This window comes from Hyphopichia burtonii, assembly GCF_001661395.1.
Source record: "Hyphopichia burtonii NRRL Y-1933 unplaced genomic scaffold HYPBUscaffold_6, whole genome shotgun sequence".
Lineage (NCBI taxonomy): Eukaryota > Fungi > Ascomycota > Pichiomycetes > Serinales > Debaryomycetaceae > Hyphopichia > Hyphopichia burtonii.
Window position 1 is genome coordinate 619,636 of NW_017963733.1, and position 18,794 is coordinate 638,429.

General features: G+C 35.9%; 10 protein-coding genes across 10 annotated transcripts; 4 read left to right on the forward strand and 6 right to left on the reverse strand.

Moving 5' to 3' along the window:
• Nucleotides 1–283: 283 nt before the first annotated feature.
• VAN1 (Van1p) lies at nucleotides 284–1,891 on the forward strand (the record flags this gene model as incomplete). Its single annotated transcript, XM_020222787.1, has 1 exon — nucleotides 284–1,891. Exon 1 carries the CDS (start codon nucleotides 428–430, stop codon nucleotides 1,889–1,891), a length of 1,464 nt encoding a protein of 487 aa, XP_020075156.1. The 5' UTR covers nucleotides 284–427.
• Nucleotides 1,892–4,751: 2,860 nt separating this feature from the next.
• HYPBUDRAFT_153608 (acid protease) lies at nucleotides 4,752–5,872 on the forward strand. Its single transcript, XM_020221633.1, has one exon. It carries the CDS (start codon nucleotides 4,875–4,877, stop codon nucleotides 5,850–5,852), a length of 978 nt encoding a protein of 325 aa, XP_020075157.1. The 5' UTR covers nucleotides 4,752–4,874; the 3' UTR covers nucleotides 5,853–5,872.
• A 6-nt stretch (nucleotides 5,873–5,878) lies between these two features.
• Nucleotides 5,879–6,904, reverse strand: HYPBUDRAFT_153609 (uncharacterized protein). The gene has a single exon (XM_020221634.1). The coding sequence runs from the start codon at nucleotides 6,868–6,870 to the stop codon at nucleotides 5,908–5,910; it is 963 nt and encodes a 320-aa protein (XP_020075158.1). The 5' UTR covers nucleotides 6,871–6,904; the 3' UTR covers nucleotides 5,879–5,907.
• A 901-nt stretch (nucleotides 6,905–7,805) lies between these two features.
• Nucleotides 7,806–8,807, reverse strand: HYPBUDRAFT_112501 (SDR family oxidoreductase; the record flags this gene model as incomplete). The annotated part of the gene is made up of 1 exon (XM_020218905.1): nucleotides 7,806–8,807. One exon carries the CDS (start codon nucleotides 8,805–8,807, stop codon nucleotides 7,806–7,808), a length of 1,002 nt encoding a protein of 333 aa, XP_020075159.1.
• A 398-nt stretch (nucleotides 8,808–9,205) lies between these two features.
• On the forward strand, nucleotides 9,206–9,694 carry HYPBUDRAFT_222298 (uncharacterized protein). The gene has a single exon (XM_020223105.1). It carries the CDS (start codon nucleotides 9,257–9,259, stop codon nucleotides 9,554–9,556), a length of 300 nt encoding a protein of 99 aa, XP_020075160.1. The 5' UTR covers nucleotides 9,206–9,256; the 3' UTR covers nucleotides 9,557–9,694.
• Nucleotides 9,695–9,832: 138 nt separating this feature from the next.
• On the forward strand, nucleotides 9,833–12,742 carry HYPBUDRAFT_112517 (uncharacterized protein; the record flags this gene model as incomplete). The annotated part of the gene is made up of 2 exons (XM_020218906.1): nucleotides 9,833–12,368; nucleotides 12,462–12,742. The coding sequence occupies 2 exons, from the start codon at nucleotides 9,833–9,835 to the stop codon at nucleotides 12,740–12,742; spliced, it is 2,817 nt and encodes a 938-aa protein (XP_020075161.1).
• A 291-nt stretch (nucleotides 12,743–13,033) lies between these two features.
• FUS1 (Fus1p) lies at nucleotides 13,034–14,173 on the reverse strand (the record flags this gene model as incomplete). Its single annotated transcript, XM_020220237.1, has 1 exon — nucleotides 13,034–14,173. The coding sequence occupies one exon, from the start codon at nucleotides 14,171–14,173 to the stop codon at nucleotides 13,034–13,036; it is 1,140 nt and encodes a 379-aa protein (XP_020075162.1).
• Nucleotides 14,174–14,357: 184 nt separating this feature from the next.
• On the reverse strand, nucleotides 14,358–15,347 carry HYPBUDRAFT_153613 (phosphatase PAP2 family protein). The gene has a single exon (XM_020221635.1). It carries the CDS (start codon nucleotides 15,287–15,289, stop codon nucleotides 14,399–14,401), a length of 891 nt encoding a protein of 296 aa, XP_020075163.1. The 5' UTR covers nucleotides 15,290–15,347; the 3' UTR covers nucleotides 14,358–14,398.
• A 384-nt stretch (nucleotides 15,348–15,731) lies between these two features.
• Nucleotides 15,732–17,408, reverse strand: PSP1 (Psp1p; the record flags this gene model as incomplete). Its single annotated transcript, XM_020223857.1, has 1 exon — nucleotides 15,732–17,408. A coding segment is annotated over one exon (1,677 nt), but the record flags the coding sequence as incomplete, so codon positions are not given.
• A 674-nt stretch (nucleotides 17,409–18,082) lies between these two features.
• Nucleotides 18,083–18,469, reverse strand: HYPBUDRAFT_142326 (uncharacterized protein). Its single transcript, XM_020219816.1, has one exon. The coding sequence runs from the start codon at nucleotides 18,451–18,453 to the stop codon at nucleotides 18,265–18,267; it is 189 nt and encodes a 62-aa protein (XP_020075165.1). The 5' UTR covers nucleotides 18,454–18,469; the 3' UTR covers nucleotides 18,083–18,264.
• Nucleotides 18,470–18,794: the final 325 nt, after the last annotated feature.

Sequence of the window (18,794 nt, forward strand, 5' to 3'; positions counted from 1 at the left end):
AAGAACCAAAACCAAAAAAAAAAAAAAAAAAAAAAAGACACACCTTGAGAAAAGGGAAACAGAACAGCGCAATACCTTTTATTTTAGTTATTTTGGTTTTAGACTTTTCTTAGATAGAAGTTCGAGGATTGCAAGATCAATACCAACCTCTTTACTATTGTTAGGAACAGTTCCAATACAACGAAGACGCTCTTACTCAAGTGACAGATAAAAGTTAAGATAACTTTGTTGATTGTTGATTGCATTTCTTGACATTATTATTTTGTCCGTTTTCATTGGATTTGGTCTATTTTTGTTTTTTCAAGGTTTTTTTTTTTTCCAATTTTTTGTCACCAAGTTTATTTTGATAGACTGGTATTTTGGAAGGTGAATCCAGAAAGATTGTTATTACTCCACTTGACTGTGTGACGGGAACAACCTTAGTAGAATGGTGTTGGATGATTATGGTAAGAAATCGGATTTACCGATATATAATAAGTCTAACAAGTTTCAGCCGAGACGATTCTCGGATAATAAGAACTTATACAAGAGAATAGGTATAGCGTTGATATCATTGATAGCTGTATGGTTAATATTTTTCAGATCTACTTCATCCAAACCATCAATTCCGGTAATAGATACTTCCAATGTTGGTCAGCCATCAGTAGATCAACAACAAGCAATTGCCGATGAAGGGAAGGTTTATAAAGTTACTAAAGAAGGAGTCACCGAACACTCTCTCAATGGAGAACCATTTCAAACCCCAGAAGAATTGAGTGAAAAAGCTTATAAAGAGACTGTAAATTATTATGATTTAAATGACTATAAGGGATCTGCAGATGGATTATCGCAAGGAGATGTTGTTTTATTTCTCATGCCATTAAGAAATGCCGAACATGTTTTACCAATGGCATTCCATAACTTAATGAATTTAACTTATGATCATGGATTAATTGATATTGCATTTTTAGTTTCTGATTGTTCACCAAATGATCAAACTTTACAAACAGTTTTTGAATATTCAGTTGCTTTACAAAATGGTACTTTAGTTGATAAACTTCATGAAGAAGAAAGAGCTAAAACTCAAGGTGCAGTTAAAGGTTCTTCTGATTTATATCAATTATATATGGATAAAGATTATATTAATAATGTTAAAAAACTGTACCATCAAGCAGAATTCTATCATAAAGATTATAAAAAACCTTTTAGATCAGTTTCCATTTTTCAAAAAGATTTTGGTCAAGTTATTGGTCAAGGTTTCAGTGATCGTCACGCAGTTAAAGTACAAGGTATTCGTCGTAAATTGATGGGTCGTGCTAGAAATTGGTTAACTTCAAACGCTTTACAACCTTATCATTCTTGGGTTTATTGGAGAGATGTTGATATTGAAACTTGTCCTGGATCAGTTATTCAAGATTTGATGAAACATAATTATGATGTCATGGTTCCAAATGTTTGGCGTCCTTTACCAACTTTCTTAGGTAATGAACAACCTTATGATTTAAATTCTTGGATTGAATCAGAACCAGCCTTAGATTTGGCTAAAACTTTAGAAGAAGATGACGTGATTGTCGAAGGTTATGCAGAATATCCTACTTGGAGAGTTCATTTAGCTTATATTCGTGATGCTAATGGTAATCCTGATGAAGTTTTAGATTTAGATGGGGTTGGTGGAGTTTCAATTTTAGCGAGAGCTCAAATTTTCCGACAAGGGGTTCATTTCCCTGCCTTCACGTTCTTAAATCATGCAGAAACTGAAGCTTTTGGTAAAATGGCTAAAGAAATGGGATTCAGTGTTGGTGGTTTACCGCATTATACCATCTGGCATATTTATGAACCAAGTGAAGATGATCTAAATCAAATTGCAAAATTAGAACGTAAAAAGAGAAGACAAAAAAACAAAGGTAATTAATAATTCATATTGTATTTATATATTCATTCATTTTAGATTGATTTCTTATCTAATTCTTTCATTTTCATTAATATATCATTTTACATAATACATATTTATCATCTAATAGAAAAGGCAAAAAAAAAAAAAGAATTTAAGTATATTTTATCAGTAGGAAGGCAGGGTTTGTAATCCATGTATAACCGTTTGGCTATACTCAGAGATTGTTCACATCCGTTTTATTCATCATAATACACTTAAAAATATCTTTTCCTCTTCTCAAATTCGATCGCAGTAAGAGACTTACTAAAATTTAATTATAAAACCTGTTACAAATTAAATCTAGTAAACCTGCACGACGACCATGCCATACGCGGTGAAAATCTCAAACATTTCAATTTCTTTGCAACCCGCTTTTGCCATGATAATCACCGTTCTTGGGTTCTATTTTATTGAAAAGCTTTTTAAATAGGCCTTCTGGTACGAGTTAAACCGTGTATATGTGTCAGACCTTGAAGGTCTGCAGATGATGTACTGGCCTATCTATATTGATAGGTACAATACATCATCAAATGAAGACACAAATTATATTTAAAGTTTGTGTTAATCCATAAATGAGGCATTCTAATAATGTGCATATATAAATAAATAGGCATTTCCATGTTAAATGGAAAAATCTTCTACTCGATGNCATGGTCGTCGACCTATGGAGAGTTCTTTATATTCGGTAATAAATATTTCTATATAATATTTACATATTGGCTTTGGATACTTAAGCTTAATCATAATAAGTTATTTTCTCCCTTTGAATAACGTGAAAAGGTTAATCTGACAGTATCGAATTAATCCACTGTGCTACCAAGTATTAGTATGTATTTGACTAATGCTACTTATGCGTGTGTTATGGTCAACCGTACTAGAACTATGTATCTAATACCAATGGATACTGGTGGTTGATTATGGGCTCGATCAACCCACATAACCCGATAATATGGTTTTATCTCGAGAAAATCTTGTCACTCATATACTAAATTATGATAAAATTCCACAAAAAAGGCTTAAACCGAGATGTTATACTCGTCTCACGATACATTTCTTTTTAACTATGTTACAGATACTTCATATAAAAGAGAAGCTATACAAGAGCTCCATAGCTACATGAGTTTTCGTGCTGGACCCTTCATACAGATAAGAGCGTATCCAACGAAATAGAGACTCCGTTTCGATTGGTTTGAATCGTACGACCAAGCTTTACAATCCCTTAGATCAGGTCTGCAGTGATTTAAAGTAATACACAAAGATATGCGAGGAAACCATCAAGAGGTTTCCAAATGGGGTTGGACGGACACAAAATTCTAACTTTATTCATTTTTGCGTTGGTGAATACCTTTTTTGCAGCAGTAATTAATCTGGGACAAGACTCACTCATAATCGGCTAGACACATTGTTTACTCAAAATGTAATTACCATTGCCAGCTTTCGAGCTTTGTTTGTTTTGGTCGATGTTTGACTTGCAACAATAATAAGAGGTATAAGTTCAACGCGTCTCCCCTTAAGGAGCGCATAAACAAGTCCAATTCTCACCCACAAAGACGTAACAACTTGTCGAAGCTCACAATATGTGGACTAAACTCTGATGGCTCTCATCCAGTGCACCGTTTCGCGTCCAGGTTACCTGAGTGCATGCAATATATCTTTTGGTGAATTTTTTGCAGTATTTGTTTCTAGAAAAATTTCAAGTCGAATGCAACCCCAATCCTCAAATAATTCATTTCTGGGTACCTGGCCCCAAATAATTGATTTCTGAATACCCACCCTCAAATGAAAGGTGTCGTCAGTGTGCAAGTCGGTGCGTTTCGTAGATTTACTAGAACACTTATCTCTTCGAATTCAGCTCGGAGAACGTTCCTAATCGTTGGCTTAGTACAAACAAACAAACAAACAAAACAAAAAAAAAAAAAAAAAAAAAACACTAGATTGACAGTTCACCCTTTTGGGTAATATTAATTCGCAGACATTCCTCGAGGACCAGCTTAAGCCAAAAGTTGTCTAGTCGAATTAGTTCTCTACTTAGGCTTAAGCATTTTCGATACTAAAGTATAGCTACAAAGAGATCATAAAGGTCGAGAGTGAGCGGGCGTGAATCTGCATATGTAAGAATACACCATGTTTAAAGGCTTAAACACAAAGTAGATGTAGAATACGACCATCAAATTTATTTATAAAAAAGTAACATAACCGTTGAAGTTTCCGTCAACGAAAATTTATATTTATTGAAAATATCGCTTCAAGTGCTTTTCTTCTTTTTATTTCTTTGAAGCTGGTTTACTTCTTCATCTAGTGCTTTACTCATCCTACTTCTATTCTTTTGATAAAGTTTGGCTTCTGGGAGTGAAAGATGTTGAAAGATCTCGGATTTTGGAGTATATTTATACTTCTTGTTCCCTTGATAGAAGCCTTGAATCCAGTGAAGGATTTCAGAAGTCACAAAATTGGCAACTCCAAGAAGAAGGTACCTTCTAAAGCATCTAATCTATCAGGCATAAAGAACTATGCCGGTTCTGTTCAGTCTCCTAAAGATGATACTTCAAGTACCATTGCAATCACTACAACTTCATCTCTTTCAAGCCTGGCTCCAACAATTGAGTTGTCCGAAAACATCCATATAGTGTCTACCGATGAATCCAATGCCATTTATTATTTGAACACTACCATTACTGATTCTAAGACCAATTATAATGAAACTTTACCATTATTACTTGATACTGGTAGTGCCAATTCTTGGGCCTATAATGAAAGTTGTTCTTCTGATGCATGTAAAGCAGTATATAGATTTGATGACTCTAAATCTTCGATAAAGACAGAATCGACATTTGAATTGGTTTACTCCGGAGATAAAATAAGTGGTGATTTGATTAATACTTCTGATAATAACCTAAATTTTTCCATTGATGGCTTGTCATTGAATAATTTCACCCTTGGTTTGACTGACGAATCTCCTTCGATGTTCGATGACTACAAAGTTAGTGGTATTATTGGTGTATCCTCGTCGTCGTCTTCTAAGAACTATATTTCTCAATTGTACGAATCGAATCTAATCGATCAACCAATCTTTGGGTTATCATTAGTTTCAAGTGACCAAACTATCAAATACTTAAATTCAAACAACAAACAAAGTAATCTTCCTTCTGATTATGGTGGATTAGTTATCTTTGGTTCTCAAGCATTCAAATTAACTAAAAAGTTCACCGAAAAAGACCTGGTGGTTTATACCGATATTTCAGACAATGATAATTCATACTGGTTGATCAATGTGACTGAAATCACGAGTCATAATGATTCAGCATCTGCGGATATTGCATCTGATCGCCAAGCTCTTATAGACACCGGTACCACTGGTCTTGCATTACCTAAATCTGATGCAGATTCTTTACATTCCAAACTATTTGGCTCCAATTTAGTAACTGATAATTCGGGAAATTATGCTTTCTTGTGTAATGATACAAATTCTAATATTACTTTCACTATTAATGATCACGACTTCAACTTAAGTCTGAGTGATTTCAAAGGAAACGAGTATTCTGGAAGTGGTTTGGATGGTTATTGTGCTTCTAAAATTCAAGGTCTTGATGATAATGATTATTGGATTTTAGGTGCAGCATTTTTAAGTAAATTCTATACCATATTTGACTTATCCAAAAAGAAAATTGGATTTGCAGACAGCAGAATAACAACTTATGCCATCAAAGAAACCCCCAAAGTGTTTTCATCAGAAACTGTTTCATCATCAAGTTCGACTAGATCGAAAAACGGGAGTCATACATCAACCCAGGCCAAGTCTAGTTCGAGTGCAACTTCTAAAAATAATTCAACTTCATCAAGTAGTAAAGATAGCGGTGCAAGGGATATACAAGCAGGACTTCATAACTTAATCCCATTTCAATGTTTAATCATGGTATTAGCTATCTCTATTTTTAATTAGTATTTTCTCTTACAATTTCTATTAATGCATTATTAATTTTATCATTTAAAAGTATCTATGTAATGATTACTAACCAACTCAACACGGCATACATTAAACCAACAGGATAGATTGCTAAAAGGACTCTACCTGGTAGAACCCCAGAACATTTCAAGCTCATGACCCCGGCGTATACACTCCAAGCACATAATATAGACATTATGGCTAACCTTATCAATCTCCATGAAATAAACAAGGTACTCACCAAGGAACCAATGACAATCGGGAACATTGAATAGCCCGAAGCACTGATTGCCGACATAAATGAAATGTTACCACCTAATAATTGAATATTTAAACCTATAACTATGAAAAATAACCAAATAAAGGCAAAAGCACCCGAAAATACTTTATTGGTTTGTTTATTTGGTGCTGATAATGCAAGCGTTACTGTATAAAAAAGCGAGAATATCAAGGGCCCCCACAAGTCCCAGTCCAAATTTCCTTGTTTGACATTATCATCAGAGGCTAATCCTCCATTATTTTCAGTATCTAAATGATCATAATCATCATCATCGTGAGAAACGGATATTCTTCTATTATTGATAATTGATTCTGGTAAGTTGATACCATTTGTACTAGCAAAATCAATGAATTTTTGTTGTTGTTTCAGAGCCAATTGAGCCAATTGCATTGGCCAAATGACAATCGCTAATCGACGAACAATTTGAAGTAGATCTCTTTTCAAAGTAGCCCATACTGGTTCATCCAACGTATCACCACCAGTGTACTGGCGTTCACGGATTGTATTATTTTCCTGGAATGCTGACGAGTTGGTGAAAGGAGTGAAAGTACTAGAAAGGTCTACTTTAGGCCCCCAATTGAATTGGGAAAAGATATTTGATGAACTGTTTGTATTATTTGAAGACGTATTCTTGTTTGTGCTGGTGGCATTGGCCGAAGTATTGACAGGAGTTGCTTCGTCCGGAATGATGAAATCGTCCGCCGCAGGCGTTTGGTTATTATTCCACTGAGACATGGTAATGAAGAAAGGTCTATTGAACAGATGGTGTCTACAAGATTCAGAAAAAAGTTCAGTCAAAAGATTTACGGATTTTTTTTTTTGCACGCAAAAAATCTATTTGAAGTTTTCTATAGAAAGAAGTCTAATTTAATTTTGCAATGGCGTTATCATGTTCATCGGACAGCTTCATGATCTTGATGACCTTAGCGGGAACGCCAACGGCAATGGCGTTGTCAGGGATATCCTTATTGACCAAGGAGCCCGCACCGATGACGGCATTATTACCAATGGTGATTCCAGGTAAAACGGTGATATTTGCCCCAAACCAAACATTATGGCCAATTGAAATGGGCAATGCATATTCCACTCCTGCCAATCTTTGATCGGGTTGGGTTGGGTGGGTTGCCGAGCTGAACACACAATTTGGGCCAACGTTGACGTAGTCGCCAAAAGTAATTAGGGAACAATCCAAGAAGGTTACATTAACGTTGGCATAGAATTTTTTACCTAGTTTAACGTTTGAGCCGTAATCCACGTTAAATGGAGGTTCTATGTAAACGTCCTCTTCGACTTTACCAAAGACTTTTTTCAAATAGTCATATCTATACTGCTGGTAATTATCTAAATCCATTCCACAATCTTTTAAGCGAATTTGCGAGTAGTTAAATGACAATTCTTTAGCTATAACTCTTCTAATATTGAGAGTTTTGTCCCCCGCGTTATAAGGGACCCCCAGAATCATTTTTTCATACTCCTGTCCCTTGGGGAGATTCTGTAAGTTAGCATAAGCGTATTGCACGAGTTCTTTATTGATTTCGTTGGTCATTTCTGCTTTCCAGATAAACTTCAACAAAGAAATTTGAAGGAATTACGGCTTTATATAAACTACAACCTACTTACTTTGGGGCAATAGCCTTGGCTCCGCAATACAGACACCCGTACATTTGATACTAATTATTTAAAATTTGTTTAACTGAATCAACAACGGTTTCTTTGATCCCAATCAATGGGAACCCCAAGATTTGTTTAGTTTTAGAGTTATCGATTGTAGCGTACTGCTTCAACTCTTCCTTGTCGCTACCGGGAGTACCAACTGGGAGTTTTGAATCCAATTCCGGGAAATTTTCGTGTAAGACGTCTAAAATGGTTTGGCTGTTAAATCTTCCAGCGTTCAAGATTAATCTTTGATTTTGCAAGTTGTGTTCAAAGGCCACCAAGTGGGCTTTAGCCACGTCTCTAACGTCCACGAATCCACCGGCAGTGGATGGAATTGGATCATTTGGAGAACTAAGCTTTAAGAAAGAGTTAATCACTTCACTTGAAGTATTAAGTTCATTGTTACTAACTGGGAATGCTTGAGGACCAAATACAAAACTTGGATTTATATAGTTAATCTTAAAGTTAACTTTATTTTCCTTGACATAATCCCAAGCAGCTTTTTCGGCAAATTTTTTCGATCCTCTATAACCAGCAAAAGAATCAACCAAGGCTTCGTCCCAAGTGATTTCGTTCCATGATTCTTCATTATTTGTATGGGCAGGGTTTTTCTCCTTTGTTGAAGTTGAAACTGCTGCATAAGAAGAAGTTATAACCACGTTTTCAATTTGACCACCGTATTTAGTAATGGCTTTCAATGCGTTGGTGGTACCACCAACGGCTGGTTTTAATAATTCTTCTTCAACATCCGTAGCCTTGAAGTGAAAGGGAGAAGCAGTATGTAAAAAAACCTTGATTTCCGGATGGTTTTGTAAAGCGTCATCAAAGGCTCCTTCCTTAGCAATATCCGGAACCACTTCGTAAGAAAACCTAGAAGACCCAAGTTGCTTAGCAAGAGCATCCCCCTTCTCAGCAGAACGAACCGATCCAATAACAGTATAGTTTTTGTCAAGTAAAACCTTAACAATATGGATTGCAATGAATCCAGTAGCTCCAGATACGAAAACAGTGGTCATGATTGAGTGATATCTTAATAGTGAAAATCAACAACTTGGTATTTTATTTCATTCTTTCATCTGCCTTATATAGAAATGGCGGCAACCCAATTAGTAATGAGGATCAATCGGTTAACGGTGGCAGTCCATTCCGTCATTAGAGTCCACTATTACAACTCCACCTCCGTACACCCCCCAATCCCCTAAAGGCTATGTCTTACCTATCCTAGTATCTCCACCAGGACTAACCATCAATTATCAATACATATCATCAATACAATATCAATACATACCAATACATATACATACCAATACATATACATACCAATACATATACATACCAATACATATACATACCAATACATATACATACCAATACATATACATATCATCAATACAATACCAATACATTATCAATTATCAATACATTTTCAAGCATCTGTGGATGCTCTTATATTAGAATACATTGTATGGAATGGATAATGGTGATGTACGGATCTGGCGATGGAGCTGCCTGTTTGGGCTGGGAGTCCCACGACGCTAACCGTTTAACTCTCTCTACACCAACGACATCACCATCTGCCACTCTTCACAGCCCTAGTGCGCAACCTGTAATCGGTAACCTGTACATCATCCATGTCTGGGGGTCTTGGTGCTTTCCTGATTCGCTTATTGTGTTGATACTATTACAATCCCTAACTGGTCTTCGGACAAAAACAAATACTCCAAAAAAAGCATCTTTGAAAAAACTCCCTCGCCGTATTCGTTGACTGTTATTTGTTCACTACCAGTTGTTCACTTACCTTTTCTTCACTTACTTCTTTGTCCATTATTCACTTACCTAACTTTCGTCGTTCATTAAGGATTCACCACGTTGTTTAATCAGTCAGTTATATACCAAGAAACAACGACAAACGAACAAAAAAAAAAATTACTGAACAGAAAAAAAAAAAGTCCGCAACTACCGTTAACCGTCCACTCTTTTACTCAGATTACACTCATTCTATCCAAAATAACGAATTCAGTTTTGCTAAAACCACTTCAAAATGAATGCAGTTAAAAAATTTGGATCGAATCATGGGTCCCCTAAAAAAAATAATCCAAAATCTCCCGAAACCGCCAAGTCGGGCCACCAAAGGTCGGGTACTTCAACAACCATCGATAATTTGGACGAAGTCTCTCCCGAATTGGTTCCTATTGTGACCTTGTTGAGTTCCCAGTCCCACCGCCGTTATCATGAAGGGTTATTCATGTTGTACCACGATTTAAACGGTGATGGTAAGCCGGCAGACCGTGAATGGAAAGAGGTTTACGGGATATTGACTGGTAACCAGTTAGCTTATTGGGATGCTGCCAACTTGGCTGCTTTCAGAAACAACCCGGACGCTTTATTGGATGCTTCTGCTAAACCAAATTATTTAAATTTCACCGATTCAATTTTCAACGCCATGAAAAATTTACCAGCGGCTAAACAAAATTTGGAAAATGTTATAATTGTTTCAACAACCCTTAAAAATCGTTACATTATTCAATTCAAATCTTATAAAGATTTAATAGATTGGCATTTATCGTTGAGATTGGCCAATTATGAATACCAATCTTTACAAGAAGCCTACACCGGTGCTTTACTTTCCGCTAGGGGTTCAAGATTATCGGATATTAGAACGGTTTTGGCAGAGAAACGTTTCGATCATGAAGATTGGGTCAGTATAAGATACGGTTCTGGAATGGCTTGGAAAAGATGCTATGCGGTGGTGGAACCAAGTAACCCAAAAAAGAAGAGTTTCCAGCCCGGTAGAATTGTTTTCTATGAAAATGATCAAAAAAAGAAAAAACAATTGATGGCAGAGGTCACTAGTGCCACGTCGGTTACCGCTGTTTATCCGTCTTCTCATTTACTTGTTGATCATAGTACTATGTTAAAATTAGAATGTTCAATTAATTTCAAATCTCCTTCAGTTAAACCTTCTTCTAAAAACCTTGCTGATATTACCAATACGTCGGTTTTCTTAATGCCCGAACAACATAGTGCAGTTCCTGGGTTTGACACTTTGATCAGATTCTTGATTCCTCTATTAGACGCTTTTGGTCTTTATGGTCGTCCAAAACGTTTAAAAGCTGATCGAGTAGATCCAGAATCTTTATTATTTGGTTTGCCTACTTTACCCCACGTCCATTATTTGAATCTTGATGATTTAGAACAATTGGCTTCGAGACCTGATTGGCTATCTTGGGACGTTGGTCAATGGACTCAAAATTTGAAAAATATCATGAAATTGAAATTGGATCGTGGTTATGAAGGTTGCGGCTCCGCAAGAGGTTTTGGTGGGGCAGTCAATTCTTTGAAAAGTCCTAAATTGGGTAGCCCTAATTCGGCCACTTTTAAAGGGAGTCCTTTGAAAAATTCTTCTTCCTCAAGAAGTCAAACTCCTTTGAGAAATGATGGCATTTTGGCTCATTCTAATCATAGACCTCCTCCTCCTCCTGCTGCTAATGGTAAAACTTTGGCTCCTGCTCCCGGTATAAATCCTTCAGAAAAGAAAAATCCAAATAATTTAACCATTAACCCTCCAAATAATTCAAAAGAACAACATAAATCAATTCATTTGGCTGAAATCTATAATAACTATAATGAAATTGAATCTCCCTCTGATCAATTTCAAGTTGATAGAAATAAATTATTAAATGGCGGTCCCGGTGAAATTAAAGAAGAAGATTTACCTTCAAGAATGCAAAAAATTAATCTTGCCGGTAATGGTCCTGGTCCCGCTTATCCAAAAGATGATCATGAATTATTCAGTGATGATGATTCTGATGATGAACCTAAACAAGTTGGTAAATATCCTGGCATTCCTCAAAATCCTGGATTGGCAGTCCCTAGTTATGGAAGTCGTAACGGTAGTTATTCTTCGGTTCAATCCCCAATGACTCAATATAATGAATTCAATCAACAATTTAATAAACAGGTTGTTGATCCTCATAAGCCTCCGTTTGCTAGTTCGGACGATGATAGATCTGAAACTGAATCTCCTCCTCCGATCCCTCCTCCTCATCAAAATCAACAATATCCTCCAAATCAACAATTCCCTCAAAATAAACAATCAAACATTCAGAAATCGAAACCTTCTTATAATTTGGCTAATAATACTCAAACTCCTCCAGTATTATCTCCTAATAAACCAAGATATATTACTTCTCCAAATCATTCCCAAAATCAACTTCCTCGCTTCCAAACCCATGATACTTCCGTTCCTGGTTCAGCCCCTACTCCGGTTCCGGCTCCTGCTCCGGTTCCTCAAGGTTATCAACAGGGTGCTCCTCCTCACCAACGTATGATGAGAGGTCCGGTTCCTCCTCAACAGTACGGTGGTGCTCCTCCTCCTCAACAGTACGGTGCACCTCCTCCTCAACAATACGGTGCTCCTCATCCCCAACAACAAATACATCCTCAGCAACCTCCCCAAGGTAATTCATATCCAAACTCTCTGCAGTTTGGCTATCAAGCACCTCCTCAACCGCAACCACAACCACAACCCCATCCTTATCAGGGACGCCCTCCTATGCAAGGTTACCCTCCAAATGGTTACCCTCAAGGTGCTCCAATGGGTGGACCTCGCCCTCAGCAATTTGGTGGTGCACCTGGTCCTGCCCCTGGTCCTGGTCCAGCTCCTCCAGGAATGTATCAAGCAGGTGCTCCTCCACCAGGGGGTATGAAAAAACCTGGCCAACAAAAATTAAGTCCTGCTATGCTTGGTGGTGGTCCTAGTACAGCTCCTGGTATGGGAAGTGGAATGCCACGTCCTCAACCTCAAAATGCTGCTAGTATGCGTGCTTACGGTAATGATGGTCCTTCAGGACAATATCAACAAGGTATGCCTGCAAGAAATAATCCAACTGGTAGACCTCCTGTACAACAACAAGGAGTTCCTCCAGCTAGTTATGCAAGAAGATATTAGTGGTATGTTTTTGTATTTGCATTTTTTTTTTTTTTTTTTCAAAAAACTCCAAATATGATTCTATACCTTCATTCTATTTTTATTTGAGTTTTCCTGTTTGCTTTATTGCATTTATTCGAAATGTGTCATTTTTAACTTTCATTTTCTTTCCTTGTATTTTACTAAATTTATTCTTTCTCCCTGTTATCAATATCGTTTGTCGTAAACGTCAAATTCTACAATTTACATAAATATTCCTATATATATATATATATATATATACATTGGCTTATGAAAAACATTCAATATTATTTATGTAAATTCTCTTAAACAAAGTTTGGGTATGACTCCCTTTTTCATACCCGCATTCATGGCTAAACTCTGGGGATTATGGGTAAATGTTAATTGGACTAAACACCAACCGTCCAGGTGTTCCTCAATGATAACAGCTTGATCTCCTATTTGAATTGTAAGCTCATCAGATTTTTGACGTTGATAATCTCTTATGACAATGTATTTTTTCCCGGTGGGCTTCCGGCCCTTTGTGTTTGAAGGTAAAGCATTTTCAAAGCCTTGCAAAGACGTTGGATTGGCGTTGTAAGTACTTATCAAAGGTGGAAGCTTTGGTGGTTTCCTCTTTTGGGGTGGATCATCGCTCAATGGAGGAAGTTGGACCGAGTCCTGGCTTGGTGAATGATGGAGGTTGAATTTTTTCAAAAAAGTAGGTGTTTTCAAGACGGGAGTAGAAGGCACAATTGGTCGAGATAATGATAGTTCTGAATCATTACTTATGATCAAACGGCTTAGTCTATTCAAGAATGAAGGCTTGGGTTGACGGAGATTCTCGATATCTCTTGCACCAATAGTGGCTTCATCATCACGATCTCTATTTTTAGCAAACCACTCACTCGAGATTGTCCTATCAGTGGCACTCACTTTGAAAGAGCCATTCTGATTTTCGGTCAATTTACCATCAGTCATGAATCTGTTGGTCCCGTCATGGTCAAACTTTTCACTTGTATCGAATGAAAGAAAATTATCTTTGTAAGGAGAAATTGCATTTCTCTTCTTTTCATCAAACTTTCTTTTCTTCCAAAAATACCAACCGGCAATAATTATCAGGAATAGACTTATAACTGCAAGGGGTATACCTATTGCCATCCCAAGTTTGGCCAGACTACTCATGCCAATCGAATGAGTTGTTGGATAGTTATCTACTGTTATTGGAGACGAATCTGTCGAAGATTGCAACAGAACTCTGGTGGCAGACTTAGAGCTAGTATTAGGTGAATTAGCGGAGGTAGATGAAGTGAAAAAATTAGATTCATAAGCTGTTGTTGATATACTCTCAGATAAGCTTGTACGAGAAGTCCGTCTGGTTGTCTTCAACAAACTTTCACCAGATGATAGAGTATATGTTGTTGTTAATGTGATGTATACGGTGCTTGACATTTCAGTATTTAGTTCAAGGTACCAACAGAATAATCGAACCCGACAGAATCCGTTAATATATATGTATACTTGAGTTTGACTGTCGCAAATTAAGTGTTTCGAATTTTGCAGTCAGATTTTTTTCGTTCGCTTCTTTGCAGTAAAAATGTTTTAGATTTCCTACAAAACATTAAATGCTGGAGATTATTAACTTTTTGTATTTGAAAAGGTCTAGATGTGAGAGTATCAGGCTGAAACGTCATTATAGATTGGTAAAAGGCTTTCATCATCTTCATGGGACGCAGGTTTATCACAATTATCATTCCAGATTGAGTTGAAATATTTATGGTAAATCAAGTTTGCGAAAAAGATACCAATGATACTACCCAAGATAATATCACTAAAATGATGACGGTAGTCTTGGACTCTCGACAATGCCACGTAGAAACATAAGAGGATTGGTAAGAAAGCCAATAAATATCTATATATTGAATGATTTTTCAAGTCTATTGGGTGAAACAATTTGAATTGACCAAGTAGCCAAAGAGATAAGTATAATAAGCCACTGAAACTAATGGATGAGTGACCTGAAGGGGTTGATCTCATCCCATCTAAAAGAATGGCTTCCCCCAATGGAGCAGTACATATCGAGGCATCCACGAATATGTCTGGATCGGTATCGCTAGGAGCTCCACATCTTTGTAAGAAATCGGGTCTGGGTCTAGCAATCCAGTTTTTCAATATATCGGTGAACACTCCATTAATCGAAAGAGAAAGAAGCAAGCCTAAAACTGAAATTTGAAGTAAATGTAATGATTTATTCACTTGGTCTGGATTATTAAGATTCTTCTGTTTGAGTAATCTTGTGAAAATCACCCCGGTGATAACACCTAAAGGGATCAACAGTGCCAATAATATACACTCCACACCCGTCACTCTCTCGTGGTACGCAAAAGGGTGCTGAATCGTATAATCGTTTAGTTTAAATTGACGTTGAAAAGGTCTTGCTTTTTCTGCTACCAAAAAAAAGTATACAAGTAGACCCAATCCGCTTATCCAGTCAATGGCAAACTTCCTGAATAGCGGACTGGCCAAATACTTCCTCAAAGATTGAGTTAACTGTTCGGTTATAGGCATACTTCCTGGCAAATCAATCGTAATTCGTTGATATCGCTATATGCTTTTATTCGCAACGGTGTTGTTAACATTCTGCCGTGGATGGGAGTTTTTGGGATGTCCGGAGGTTGCTTGATGTACGGATGTTTCCCCACGATTTTTCAGTAGAAGAAGTGTATATTAACCAATTAAATACAGAAACAATTGTTTTTTTAATAACTATTTATATAATGTAACAAGGATCACGAGAGGGAGAAGAAAGAAAGAAAGAAAGAAAGAAAGAAAGAAAGAAAGAAAGAATGGATAAAAGGAGAAAGTTTGACAAAGGCAAATTGTCAATCATAACATCATAATCTATAATCTAAATTCGTAAAAGGGTCTATGAATCACCAAAGGGATTAAAGTTTGGAATTATATTTCTATTATTTGGGGTTGTAGGATTAATATTGATATTGACATTAACGTTATCATTTGAATTAATATCATTAAAACCGTAAAAATTTCCATTAATTTCATTTTCTAAATGATTAATTAAGTAGAATAAATTTTTCAGGTGGAAATAATTTGAATCATTTAAATTATTAAATTCATTAATTGAAAAATTTAAAATTTGCTCATTTGATAAATCATATTCTTTTGGAACTATTGAATCATTATTTGAAGGTACTGATTTCAAATTACCAATGACAAACAATTTTGGTTTATTAAATGGTAAAACCGCACATAACCAAATTCTAGTTTTATAAATTTTAAATAATTCTTTGATTAAATTTCTAAAATCAATTCTTTTAAAATTAGCAAAATAATAAAAGATTAATTTTTTAAAATCTGATTGATATTCAACATTAATTAATTCTAAATCATTATTCAAATTTAATTCTTTTATTTTATTAAAGCAAGTAATATAAGCTTTTTTCTCTTCTAAGAATTTGCCACTTATTTTATGAATTTCTTTTGGAGTTGCAAACCTCAATACTTGTTTTGTTGGAAGAGTTATAATGAATTCATTATCTTCATTTGAATGATTATTAATTATTGACGATGCATTTATTAAAGTTGAATGGGTACCACCAGAATTTTTCTTAATTGAAATATTTTGATTATCAATAATGGTTAATGATTTCAAATGTTCAAATTTTTTCAAAAAATTGAATAAGATGGCGAAATTTAGATTAATAAAAGGTTCTAATATCATTACTAAATCTTTCCCTCTATCACCATCAACAATAACTAAATCATTTTTTTGTAGAAAAATATTGGAATTATTTGGATAACTTAGTAAATCAAACTTCCCATTTTTATTGATAACTAGACAGAGCATTTTATTATTGAAATTTAAGTTGTTTAAATTCTTAATAAAGTTAATCAATTTGATAATTGTTGGATTATTTAATAAGGTCTTCAAATTATTTATAATCGTTTGACTTAAATTAACATCTTGAAAGTATTTTGTTGTTTTATTGAAGAGGTTTCTTAAATCTTGTGAAGCCATTATGTATTGATCTTTTAAAATGAGTCCATTTTCTAATTTAATTAAATCTTTTGGTTCATTGGAGTATGAAGTAAAGTTGACTAGTTGACTTGGACGACGCTGCTGCTGTTGTTGCTGCTGTTGTTGCTGTTGTTGTTGCTGCTGCTGCTGCTGCTGTTGCTGTTGCAGAAGTTGTTGAGGTAGGTTATTAAAATTATTAGCCGCAGCAAACGATGCCAAAGAATTTTTTGGATTTTGAATATCTAAAGAATTTGAAGGAGGTGGAGTTATGAAAGATCTAGTGAAAGATTCAGCAGCATAAGAGGGTCTTCTGGAAGAAATTGTACCTATACCACCTTGTAATTCTAAAGGTAAATTAAAAGATTCTGGTAGAAACTGAAAGTTAAAATTAGAAGCAAATGGAGGATGAGTATTTAAATACATTTTATCTTCATTTGAATAATTGTATTGATTATCAAAATATTGATAGTTATGTTGAGGCTGTTGAACATTTGGATCAAGTTCTAAATTCGATAATTTTTTAAATAGAATATCATTAAAATGATTGTTATTTAATGGATCTTCTTGAACTGGTTGATCATTTTGATTTTTCGATTGATTATTACCCGGATTCGGATTATTCAAGAAATCTGGATAATTGAAATTCATTATTTAATGGTAAGTAATGATGAAAATGAAAAATAATAGAAAAAACTGTTGAAATTTAAAAGTGACCGAATTGAGTGGAGTCTACGTGTGGGGGAACAAAAATAAAGCACTTGAATATAGCGAGGTCTGGAGTATTTTTCAGCGGGCAATAAACTAGAATAAGCAGCAAAACTAGACACTTAACAAGATCCTTGAATCAAAAAGTAGAACCTTATACCAGATAATAAGTACACAGCGGCAAACAGGTAACGCTTAAAAAACCAGTGAAAACCCAGCAAGAGCCAGCAAGAATATGTCAATATCGAGTCAATATCGAGTCAATATCGAGTCAATAACGAGTCAATAACGGCGGGGGTCGAGAGGTTCAATGTAATGAGTATCAGAAATGGATTGATTCTATTGATATACCATAGAAGCCTGGGGCTGTTCGATTGTGTTGAAGTTTAGAAAGAAGAAGTAGTTGATTTCAAAGTGTACCCCAACAACCGGACAAAAATCGGTACCTCCAATTTTTTTGGTGCACGGGCCCTTTGATAATGAAAATATATATATATATATATAAATGTACGGAGGTTCCTTGAAAGCACGCCAGATCTACAGATAAGTATACAACATCGTTTATTCATCTTTATACAAACTAACATAAACACCGTAACCGTAAACACCGTAATCATCTAACAAACACTAACAAACACTAACAAACACTAACAAACACTAACAAACACTAACAAACACTAACAAACACTAACAAACACTAACANCTAACAAACACTAACAAACACTAACAAACACTAACAAACACTAACAAACACTAACAAACACTAACAAACACTAACAAACACTAACACCCAATTGATTAATCAGAACTGGTTTTTCTGGCGAATCCAGTACCGGCCTTTGGAGGAAATTCATCACCTTCACCTTCCAAAGCTTCACAGGTACACCACTGGTCCTTTGGAGTAATACTCATGATTGACTCCTTATGTTGACCACATCCTACCCAACTCTTATGGTGACAAATTGAACAAATTGCTGATTTACACATTATTTAATTATGATTTGATAAAAAACTAATGGTGAAACAAGAAGATAAAACTAGCTTTTATAGTGTGATTAGAACTTGACACATCCATCGAGCCGAATGAAGTCATCCGCTTTTTTTGTCGCCAAAAACAGAAGGTTGGCCGGGGTTTGGTTCCTCGGATAAACTCAGGGGGCGGGATGAACCGGTGAAGGGGTTTGGTGTGCGGGTGTTTGGTCAGGTTGGCTGGGGCCCTCCACCGGGGGCCACCGGCGCCCCCCACTGCGCCTCTTCCGACCTGGTCGGTTTTCTGTGCGACTTTCGATCTGGTCGGTTTTGTTTTTCTTTTTCTTGACAGAAGGATC